At 45.9% G+C, this 11,840-nt stretch overlaps 1 protein-coding gene across 3 annotated transcripts; it reads left to right on the top strand.

Moving 5' to 3' along the window:
* The first annotated feature begins 2,050 nt into the window (after positions 1-2,050).
* LOC125543601 (ankyrin-3-like) lies at positions 2,051-11,562 on the top strand. 3 transcript variants are annotated; one of them, XM_048706991.1, is made up of 12 exons: positions 2,051-2,400; positions 4,232-4,396; positions 5,158-5,286; positions 5,359-5,498; positions 5,569-5,667; positions 5,816-5,929; positions 6,250-6,396; positions 6,500-6,553; positions 6,674-6,856; positions 6,960-8,867; positions 8,943-8,991; positions 11,266-11,562. In XM_048706991.1, exons 2-10 carry the CDS (start codon positions 4,237-4,239, stop codon positions 7,374-7,376), a joined length of 1,443 nt encoding a protein of 480 aa, XP_048562948.1. In that variant the 5' UTR covers positions 2,051-2,400; positions 4,232-4,236; the 3' UTR covers positions 7,377-8,867; positions 8,943-8,991; positions 11,266-11,562. The 3 variants fall into 3 exon arrangements, with proteins under 3 accessions (XP_048562948.1, XP_048562947.1, XP_048562949.1); XM_048706990.1 differs by lacking the exon at positions 2,051-2,400 and adding an exon at positions 3,961-4,158; XM_048706992.1 differs by lacking the exons at positions 2,051-2,400; positions 8,943-8,991; positions 11,266-11,562 and adding an exon at positions 3,961-4,158 and having other exon boundaries at positions 6,965-7,116.
* The last annotated feature ends 278 nt before the right edge of the window (positions 11,563-11,840 follow it).

Raw genomic sequence — 11,840 nt, 5'->3', positions numbered from 1 at the left:
TGAACACAAGAGGGTCGTGTTGGAAATCGGGGCAGCTCACGGGGGACCCCTCCTTGGCGGTCCATGGGGAAATAAGGTGTGAAGGAGAGAGGGCGCCATGGCGAAGGTGAGATAGGCGTCATCCAGTTTTAAAGGAGAGGGGTCCATGAAGAAATGTCCTATTATGGCGGGAAACCGAGTGGGAAAGGGAGGGTTCGATAGTAAAAATGAAGGGTGCGTCGTGTGGTGGGGTTTTATGTTGGGACCACATGTTGGAGATAACATGAAAGATAGTCCGGAGAACCACATTTCTTCCTCACATAGGGCTAGATTAGGGGAAGTCCGGACTGTCCGGGCAGTTGAATTTTGGGAAGCTCGTTGGGCGTCCGTTTGATGTGCGACCACGTCCAGACGTATGAAGGAGAAATGAGATTCACCTTGAAGAAGACCTTAACCATTTGTATCATACATTTATATGCGTTGTAGCCCGTAGCAAGACTCGGACATATGTAGGAGAAATGAGATTCAACCTTGAAAATGATCTTAACAATTCATTTGATTCATTTATATGCATGCATTGTAGTCCGTAGCAACGCACAAATGTTCTACTAGTGGGGAAAGGTGAGGCGAACCGGCCTGGGAGGGGGTGGTGGGAGGTGAGGCAAAAATAGACCGACGAAAATAAACCTGGATACCGGGCTACCAAGTCCCCTTTAGGAGTAGAGATATATGTTCGGCTAGGTACCGCTTATGGGGATTTTATACTCACACGAGATTTGTTAAAGATGCTATTAGGTCATCTCCAAAGCGGACCCTCAACCTCCCATAACCGCCCAGACTGCGCGGTCCTAACGTGTTTGGCCATCCAACACGGATCTGTATTGATCCGCCGAGCGGTCTGGAACTACTTTTTTCCTGTAAACCCGAGACAAACTGGGGGGCTTTGCGGGAGTCCGGACATCAATCACATAGGACTCCGACACCCCCAGCCCACCCAAAACCCCACCAAAACCACTCCTGGACCCCCCGCATCCATCCTCCCATTTTCTCTCCTTTCATCTTTCTCTCTTGCCTTCGCCGTTGCTCTACCACCCCGGCCGCCACGCCACACCCCCGCCGGCACTCGACGAGTCTGTCACCTTCAACGGTACAACCAGTTAGAAAGGATATTGAGAGGGCATTTGAAGTTCTGTTGGCATGTATTGCAGTTGTTCGTGGACCTTCTAAACAACGAGATTTGGAGACCTTGTGAGAGGTGATAACCTATTTGTGTGGTCACGCACAACATGATCATTGAGGATGAGGGTGAGGATGCTGTCACAACTCTTGCATTTGAGAATATGAGTGATCCTATCGAACTTCGAGATCAAAATCCTGCCACATTTACAGAGTTTGTTCAAATGCATCACAAATTCAGCATCGAGCAACTGAAGAAAGATTTAATTGAATATCCGTGGACGGTTAGAGGGTACAACAATGTTGGAGTGTAATATTTGATTTTTTTTAATTAGAACTATAGGTGCATTTGAACATTTGAACCATGCTAGACTATATATGCGGCTATTTGAACATGCAGACTTAAAAAAGATTGGGACCCGATGTATACATATAGCGTTGGATGGCTGGCTCATGCATTCGTGTCCGCGAACTGGCCCTGTGTCCATGTATGGATGCGGGAGGAAATTTGAAGTCAACATTGGAGACACGGGAAAATATCAGCTGATACCGAGAGACCTTGGATCTGAGATCCAACGGCCAAAGACCAAGCTTCTAGATTTGTGTGTAAATATGAGATTTTGAAGGTTTTTTTTTGTTGCGAACTTGCAGACCTTATGCAATCATTGGGCTCTCAGGGGTCCGTATCATGGATGGGAGCACACAGGGCGTACCACCTAGCACCTAATACTTTCCCTCCAACGCCCACTGACCAAAACTTCTAGACTTGCGTGTAAATATCAGATTTTGGAGGGGGTTTTGCAAACTTGCAGAAGCTCAACCATTGGATCTCAGATCAAGGGCTCTCGGGAGTCCGTATCATGGGAGCACGGGGAGGCCCGAGTTGCTTTCCGACCCTTCCCTACTCGCCCATTTCCCGACGCGCCCGAGTCACCCCGAGCGCAGCCGCAGCCGCAGCCTCGCGTCCGCCCCTTCCGCCACCCCGACGAGCTCCGTCGCCTCCTCTCCTCCTGGTCCAACCCCCCAGCGCCTTCATCTCCAACGGGGCGAGCTCGACGACCAGAGCCACCACCCCCGTCGCTTCCGTCTAGGAACGGGACGAGCCGGCGCCGCTCTGCTGCCTCCTCTCCTGCTCCAGAGCTGCAGCGACCGAGGCGAGCCGACTACATCAGCTGCCTTCCGATTTAAGGCGGCGGCGACGACGTGTACGACGGGGGCGACTGGAGCGTGCACCGCGACCTGCAGGTAAGCTCGGACTCGCCTCCTCTGCTCCCCGCGTTTCGTTTCCTTAGATGCCGAACCAGGTTAATTGATTATCGGGATGCAGACCCTAGATTCCTCGTTGGAGGCTAAGAATCCTCCCTCTCCCTTCTCGTTCGCGGCTGGTGTCATGGAAGCTTTGATAATATCCGCGCGCGATGGACATATGGCACTGGAGTATTTCACAAAAAACTACCACATTAGGGGTTGCCGTCCCACAGAACTACCACATTCAAAAAAGTGACTGATAAGTACCAAAAATTTCTAATTTTGTGACTAAAAACTACCACTTTTGATAAATGACCGGTTTAGACGATTTAAACATGTTTATGACATGCAGGACCCACCCGTCAAGGGTGATGTGGCGGCACGGTCAACTCTGTTTAGTTTGACCGTTAAGTTGACCGTTATGACAGGTGGGGCCCACAGCCGTTCTTCTTCCTCCTCTCTGTATCTTCCTTTGGCATTTTACCAAACACCTCCTGTGCATCATCCTATGCTGCTTTCAGTGGGCGCCCAGTCGCCCCCTCATGCTCCGGTGGCCTTTGCCGCCCTGCACTCCGGTGGCCTTCCATGCCAGAGGGTGCCGGAAGAGAAGCCCGCGCAGCCGCACGCGAAGCCGAGGTGCTGCGAGCTCTAGGCCCTGCTGCTGCCGCCCTCGCCGGCCTCCCTTCGAGCTGGAGCTCGTGGTCAGCGGCAAGGAGCAGTAGCAGCGGCTGCAAGCAACAGCACCACGGGCCTCGCTCGCCTCGACGTGCACGCCGAGCTCCTGCTCATCCCCTTGCCGCCGAGCCGCAGGCCGCACTCCGGCGCCGAGGCGGCAACAGGCTCGCATTCGCGGTTCGGTCCCTGCGTCGCGCCGAGAAGGACCTGGCCCACCTCTCCGCCTCTGTGCACGCCACGGTCAAGTTCCCCATGCCCTCCGCGTCCAACAGCGCGGCGGAGGTCGAGGTGTCCGGGGTGCTCGCCAAGGCCGTGGCCACTACCGTGTTTCGGCCGTCGAAGCCGTGTCCTTCGCTGCCACCTCCAAAAAGACCACCGCAACATCCTCCAACATAGGAGCAGTAGCAGCGGCCGCAAGCAGCAGCACCACAGCTCCGGCCTCCTCTCGCCTCCTGCGATGACCGCGGGTGAGCCAGAGCTCCGCAACACCCTCCTCCCCTTCCGCTGGAACGAGACATTGAGGCTCCCGCCCTCCACGAGGCTCGGCCACAGTGCGCGAGCACCACGACGAGCAGCTCCTGCAGCACGTGCGAGCACCTTGGCAAAGCACCTCAAGCAGGTGAGGCGCGCACCTCGCTGTCGTCCTGGGCGCGCGAGGATGTGGCGTCCTCTGGACCATCTTCCTCGGTCAGGAGCGACGGGGGCGTCTTCACGGCGGGCGCGTCACCGGAGTTGACCCGCTTCCCTCCCATGCACAGGAGGTGTTTGGTAAAATGCCAAAGGAAGATACGGAGAGGAGGAAGAAGAATACCGTGTGGGCCCCACTTGTCATAACGCTCAACTTAACGGTCTAAATAAACAAGGTTGACCGTGCCGCCACGTCACCCCTGACGGGTGGGTCCCGCATGTCATAAACGTGTTTAAATCGTCTAAACCGGTCATTTTTCAAATGTGGTAGTTTTTAGTCACAAAATTAGAATTTTTTGGTAGTTATCAGTCACTTTTTTGAATGTGGTAGTTCTGTGGGACGGTAACCCCTAATGTGGTAGTTTTTTGTCAAATACTCTATGGCACTGAAAGGTAGGCTCTAGTCTGATCTGACCTGACGCTTTCCTTTCCCGTGTTACCAACTGATTTTCCGTTTACGATGAAGATGTTATGGAACTTATTGAGAAGGAGGGGAATGATATGGTCGCCAGCTTTCGGGACAGCAAGAGTCGAACGTTGCTTCACCTTGCAGCTCGCAAAGGCAAGGCGGATATCTGCTCATATCTAATTAGTGAAGTTGGCATCGATGTGAATGCTGCCTATGGTAAAGGTACTACTTAAATTTTTTATGCATGTGTAGCATGATTTCCTTTTTAAATAATTTTTGTTAGGTATTTTCTTAGTATATTATTAAATAATATATGTTCGTGAATAAACTAGGTTTGTATAATAAACTTGTAAACCCTCAGGTATATCTGATTGAACCCTTGCATGGATTAAACCCTTGTAGAAAGTAGCAACCGGAGAGTAAATTAAAGGGTGGTTTCCATATTCATATTCTATATTTAACTCCTTCCATTCATGCCTAAAAAATACCCTTTGGTTCAGTTACAGTACCACAATAGCATCAGAGTATAGAATTTTAAATCTGAAATCGGCCCATGCAGCACAGTTTGGTGGTGCAGTTCGTTTCGAGTATAATTGGAGATGGATAGAGTGTTATTGCAGTTTGATATGTGTCTAAACTGCAATTTGTACTGGTTTCACACCCATTGTACTTCTGGGTCATATATCACGATGTGCTTGATGTTCTTAGTAAAAACAGACAGTCATCTTCCTGAAATTGTAACAGCGTGTAATGTTAATTGCTGCACAAATTTCATCAAGTAGGAAAAGATTGGAAGACGGATACAATATGACAAAAGAAAACTAGTAGATGGATGCTATATCATTAAAATACTTCGTATGTGTAGCTTTCTTAATGATAGCATGCTATTTGATTGTCCTGTACATCTATCGTGTGATGGAATATAGGCGTTAGTTGTACCTAGTGTTTATATGTTGTCTACGTTATCTCTGAATAAATTTCAGGTCAAACAGCATTGAAGATAGCTACAGATAAAAGTCATATGGAAACTGTTGAATGCCTGCTCAACAACGGGGCCGATCCATCTGTCCTGAATATTGGGCCAACTATACTGTGTATGGCTGCAAAGTTTGGTAAGTGATACCTTGTTTTTTGTTTTCATTAAAATGGGAGTAATATAATGTTGTGTATGTTTCTTAATACAGGAAGATTAGGAATAATGAAGCTTCTACTTGACAAGGGAGTTAATGTTGATGCCAAAGGCTTTGAGGGTACTGCACTTGCGTGTGCTGCTAGGTGCAGACAAATATGTGCAGTCAAGTTTCTCATAGAACACGGTGCTAAGGTGAATTTTCATTATAATTTCCTCATGAAGGTTTATAGAACATGTAGCTATGACATCGATGATTTTGCAGGTGCAGCCAGAACCAGAGTTCAATTCCGTTCATGAAGTCACACCTCTATCTTGTGCTGTCTCCTTCGGTTCATTCGAGTGTTTTGATCTTTTAATAGAGGTACAGAATTAATCAAGCCCCTTTTGGGTTCATTATTGCTCTGTTTCTGTTTTGTGTTCATTTCAGCATGTAACATATTTGTATTTACTCAGTGAAACTTCTACATTTGTATTTACTTCTTAAACTAACTACATTTTCTGCAAAATAGGCAGGCGCAGATCCTAAATTTATCAAGAATCCTCTACACGCTGCTGCTGCTAGTGGGAGCATCAAGCTAGTCGATTGGTTTCTAAAATATGGAGCTGACCCAGATTATTGTGATGTAATCAACGAACTTCAATTTTTCTTGAATAAACCTTCATATTTTTTACGTTTCTTTACAAATTGGAAAGAACACCTGTTGTATCCACACTAATCTGAGCGATACCTGTATTTGCCGGTTTAGCGATGCTATTGCTTCTTTTTCATACTAAAAAAACGTATAATCATTGAACTTTGTTTTTTTGCATTGTAGCTGCAACTATGAACCTTTTGTGCATCTTGGTTATATTGTACACTCACATTTCGTTGAATTTTGCATGTTTCTTGTACTGCCAAGTAAAACTAAGTTTTGACTGTTTATTATCCTTTTCTTTCCTATAGCATGTCGATGGGTTGAAGCCAATACAAGTTGCCGCACAACGTAAACATGTTGATATTGTTGAGTTTCTTTTCCCATGGACCACAGAAATTTCAGATATTTTGAACTGGTCCGTGGCTGGTATTATTGAGACTTATGCTGAGAACAAGGTGCCAAGTGAACTTTATATTGATTATGCAGTATCATTATATGTTTATGAATTGAAATCTTTTATGCTATAATTCTCATGATAAGAATTCAATGCATTTTCAGCCGCTAGACGTTTCACATAAGGAAACCACTTTGAGAAGAATTTCATCGACTAAGGTGTGTTAAATTGATATGCATTTCAACATGTTAATGAATTTAATGTTGCAAGAATTCGCCATGTATATATCTGCATTCTTTATGATGTTCAGTAAATTGATCTGTAAAATTTTGTTTCAGATGAACGTGAGTATTCTGTCGGACGAAGAAATCAACCTTAAAATCAAGGCAATGGTACCAGAAACAGAGTATCAGTTCTTTTCCAAATGGTCAGCCGCAAAGAAGCGGCTGTTTTATGAGTCTACATTGTATGGACTGCCAGAACCGAATCGAATTTTCAATTATGATGTTGGAGAAATAAAGGTATAATCTTTGCCTTCTGAATGTGTAACTCTTAATTGCCTTGGTCCTTTACATCTTTGCTTCTCAATGTATTTAATTGCCTTAGCCCCTTACATCTTTGCAGAGCAGTGTCATTTTTGACATCACAAGTCCTAGTCCCACCAAGGTACAGGCGAGTTATTTGAGGGCAATAAGTGTTTATCGTTTTTGGCACTTTGCGGGGTCTGATACAGTTTATGAGCTTGGACCTGGTGGCAATAAAGTCACTGTTTCGAGAGCAGATGGGACATTTATATTTTGGTTCAGGAATAATAATAATGATGTTGGTGTAGTGATTGATGGTCAAAGTATTTGGATTTCGGGTTTCGTCCGAAGGAGTCGTAATGACGATGGAAGCTTTTCTTATAATCTTCCTATCCATTTCTCTGTTGGCATGATGAAGCAACCTTCAAACAATATATTGACAGCTGCTGGCAGATCAAAGACATTGACAGTCATGATGAAGCAAACTTTGAAAAATATATTATTGCCTCTGATTTGATGTTATCAAATTTAGGTGGTTCGTACGATGGTGGTGTTTCAGGGCTAAAGCTAAAAATACACGCGCTTCGTGCTGCTGTTAATGCTATTAGTACTCACGAAGAGAACATGTCTTTTAAGGACACCTGCCATGCCATGTTGCGTCTGATATGCTTATTTTGTATTCCACTGAGGCTGGAAAGAACGATTGGATATTTCAGTACACCATGAAGTCCCTGGAGAGGAAGCAGGTGGATGCACCTATTTCAATACCCTCTTGTTTGGATGGAACGGTGACAAACCACAGACAAGTTTCTCATAGTGCTCTCAATGCCCTCGACACAATAACTGAGAAAAGATCTATAGGAACTGCTGCTGCTTGTAATGCTGATGTGCCTATTCCAGCACCTTGTTTGGATGGCAGTGTCACAAATCAGAGACAGGTATCTCATATTGCTCTGGATGCCCTTGATAAAGTAATTGAAAAAACAGCAATGGATACTTTTGCTGCCTCTACTGTTGCTGCTGCTGCTGCTGCCGATGAAGATGATAATTATGAGGAGGAGGAGAAGGGGCAGGAGGATAAAGAAGGTGGAATCAGTTCATATAATGGCGATGTTTTTACTGCTGCTGCTGCTGATACATGTGTCAATGATGATGCTACTGCGTATGATGATGAGAAGGGGTAGGAGGAGAAGGAGAAGGAGAAGGAGAAGGAGAAGGAGAAGGGGCTGAAGGAGGAAGAGGATACAATAACTGAAAAAACAGCAATTGATACTTTTGCTGCCTCTACTGTTAGCACTGTTGCTGCTGCTGATGATGATGAGGAGGAGGAGAAGGGGCAGGAGGATAAAGAAGGTGGAATCAGTTCATATAATGGCGATGTTTTTACTGCTGCTGCTGCTGATACATGTGTCAATGATGATGCTACTGCATATGATGATGAGAAGGGGGAGGAGGAGAAGGAGAAGGAGAAGGGGCTGGAGGAGGAAGAGGATGGAACAAATTCATGCAACATTGGTCTTGCTGATGTTGAGGAGGAGGATGAGGAGGAGGAGAAGGGGCTGGAGCAGGAAGAGGGTAAAATCAATTCATGCAACACAGTGACGGGTCCTGCTAATGATGACATTGAGGAGGATGACAAGGTTAAGATTCGGGAAGAGGAGAAGAGACGGGAGGAGGAGGAGAAGGCATACGAGCTTGTGACTGGTGTGCCTTTCCGAAGATTATCCCAGTGCCTTGATGCCTATGTTATACTGCGAAGAAGAAAAGTTATCAAAACCAGGTTCTTTCTCCCGAACAAGAAATCTGAGTTCTTGGAGCAAGAAACTGCTGCAATAATGAAGCATAGTGATGAAAATGATGAGCACTTTAAAGAAAGATTACTCGAAGCAAATCTCAGAAGAGGAACGCTTTTCACTGTAGAAGATCATGGAGACATCGGGAAGTACAGAGGCAGAGTGTGGCCCATGCCACCAAGGCCATACTCCAAAAAGAAGGGCACGAAACTTCGGTAAGCGCATTTTGATAGGTTTGTACATTTTCTGATGTCCTTTTCACTTAATGATTACGATGTTTACCTTTTCAGGTGGTATTATTTAGAGCCTGAGTAGGATAGATAAGTATAATCTTTGAAGGTACCCACTTTTTGCTTACCTCCTATCATTGACAGTTTTGCATCATGTGGTAACAATTCCAGCTTGTAAAATTAGTAACTGTTATGGGGATATTGTACTCTTTATACTGAATAGTGGTAGTGATCACCTGCTTTATCATGATCCATGACAAGGTAGCAGCGTAGTCACCACTTGAAGTTACTTATAATAATGAATAATCTGGACCTCTATTTTCGATAGCCGCAAAATGTGAGGATATATAAGATGATTGCGTAGCCTTCGGTTTTTAGTTATTTAGTTTTCAGCATTCTGAGATTATTTTTGCTTGTGCATATTTATCCCCATGGTGTTTAACTAGTTGTGCAACTAGTCTAGTATTGTAGCTTGGGATTAACTCGACTCCACTAGCTGGTTGACTAGTCTAGTCTTTTGAGTCGAGCGATTCAAAATGGGCCCACCGTTTTCTTAAAAATGTAATCAGGAGGAGGTCTAAGGCTGGCCCCTGAACCCTATTCTCTCCCCTGCACTCACGCACGGTCATGCCTCCTCCTGCGTGTTTCTAACCTGAGCCTTGCAAGGCGGCCACTGGCATTACTGGTGGTTGCAACACCAGCTGTTGCTGCAACTTTCCACTAATCTTATCATCTGCTCTCCTTCCTCTTTTATCTCCTTCAAATCCTCTCCCTGCTGCTGTTGATTTGATTCGTATTGAACTCCCTTCCATCAATATCATGCGAGCAAGGCGTGGGAAAGACAGACAGACTCACAGACAGAGGGACAGAGAGGAGAGGGGGAGGGAGGGAGGGAGAGAGCAGCATAGAGCAACAGCAGAGATCGGAGAGGTGAGGAACAGGCAGCACCAAAGGGAGGTAGCGCTGTGGCTCCGGGGTGCTAGTGGCTCTCGCAAAGGGAGGTGGCACGTGGTGGAGATGGAGATGGATAACTGGGTGGCGCACCACCACCCCAGAGGTTGGGGGAGAAGGAGATGTAGCCAGGTTCGATTTGCAATGGAGGTGCGGCTAGGGATTTTGATCCCCTTCCTGATCTGCCACTATTGCTCTTTGGCCCTTCTCCTTTTCTTCTTTCTTCGCAAGAAGGTCCAGTTATTTCTTTAGCTTGCCCCTGGTTACTTCTTTTCTTCTCAAAGTCCTTGACGCATTTCTTTCATGCCCTTGTCTCTTCTCGTTAACCACATAGTCGGAATCTTCACAATTTCTTCACAATGTCCATTTTCTTCTTTTGCTTTCCCTGGTTACTTCTTTTCTTTTCACTCAAGTCCTTGACGTATTTCTTCCATGCCCTTATCTCTTCCCGTTAGCCACATAGTCAGAATCTTGACGATTATAGTGCCTTTGCGCACGTTTCTGTAAAAGCAACAAACGACTAGCAAACGACGAAAGTGCTAGTCTGAGCGCGAGCGCACCTGCCCGCTTTATCATCCCCGCTCTCTCTCTCCTAGATTCGCACTCCCTCGTGTATTTTAGGACGTACAGGCAAGGCAGTCGTATATGGATTATATATATTCCCGAGTCATGGCCCTCTGCAGCGCAATCACTACGTCTCCGTCCGTCAAGTGCATCCCGGCCCAGATAAAAATCCCACGTCCTGTACGGGGACGCCGTATGCCCACCAAGCACATACGTGCCGGCATTTACTTCCATCGAATTGCCCTCAAAAATAAAAAAATTCCATCGAACAACCGTCCCACTTGTTTCGCTTTTTTCTCCTCCGCCCTTCTCCATTTCCATTCTGTCTCACTCTCTGCTCCTCTCCCAAACTCATCCCAAGCTTATCCTTCGCCAAAAACACTGCCAGGTTATGACAAGTTCAGTTAGATGTTCAGTTTTTGCATTTACATCTTTCTATCATTTCTGCATTTTCTCTTGTCATTCTATGCTTTAGATCTGCTCACTTGTTAATCTTTTTCAGTTGTCCAACTCTAGTTATTTCAACCCCATGACGCTCCACTGCTCCAGTAGAATCATTAGTAGGCTTATTCATTTTATGCGTGTTGTTTAGTCATGTATATATATCGGAAGCCTGGTGGGAGCTGACAAATGTTTTGCTTCCTTCAAGCATTCTGTTTCAGCAAGTTCTAGCACCACCAAAATATGTTTTTAGAGCTCCAACAAACCTATAATCATTCTAGTAGCATTAACACCTGATCGGACTGTAGTGCACATTTTTTATGAACGAAGATTCCAAGAACCCCTCAGCAGTGATTGTCATCATGTACTATGAATCCATCTTGTATGAGCTACTTTCTGGACTTAATGTAATTATTTTTACTTGCAGGTGACATGGCGATGTTGCACATGGGCTCGCCTGCTAAAGCTATGGGTGCCAATCGAACACTGGCGAGTGTACGCGGGCATTGAATGTGATCGGAGGTCCAAGACATGTGTACCTACCGTGGAACAGTCGTATACGGTGAACTCGCCGGTTAATATGACGATCCCGTCACGGCAGGATGATACCTGTTCCAGTTGTACATAACGGGGTGCATTTTGCATGGCCCATGCGTGATGTAGGAGTATATGGATACAATGCCTAACCTGTTTGCTGTGGTAAGATTGCATGCGTATTCTTTTTTTTTTTATCCAAAGATTGCATGCGTATTCTTAGCGCATGCAAGCATCAAATTGGGTCAAGTGGGGCTCCACCACGTAGGCTAAGGGTATATGATTAGCCAGGGCTCATACGTACTTTCCTGAATACCTACAAGTCGGCCGGCAAATACGCGTACGTATACCTGAATATCTGATCGATAGTTGCCGTGCTGTAAACCGATCGAATAGATAAACATCGATACTGTTTTGCCATCTGTATCTCTTCCAACAAAATCGGAGGGGCCAAATGGTTGTGCGCGT

Source organism: Triticum urartu, chromosome 3 (assembly GCF_003073215.2).
Source record: "Triticum urartu cultivar G1812 chromosome 3, Tu2.1, whole genome shotgun sequence".
Taxonomy (NCBI): Eukaryota; Viridiplantae; Streptophyta; class Magnoliopsida; order Poales; family Poaceae; genus Triticum; species Triticum urartu.
This window is presented reverse-complemented; position numbering and strand designations above follow the sequence as displayed.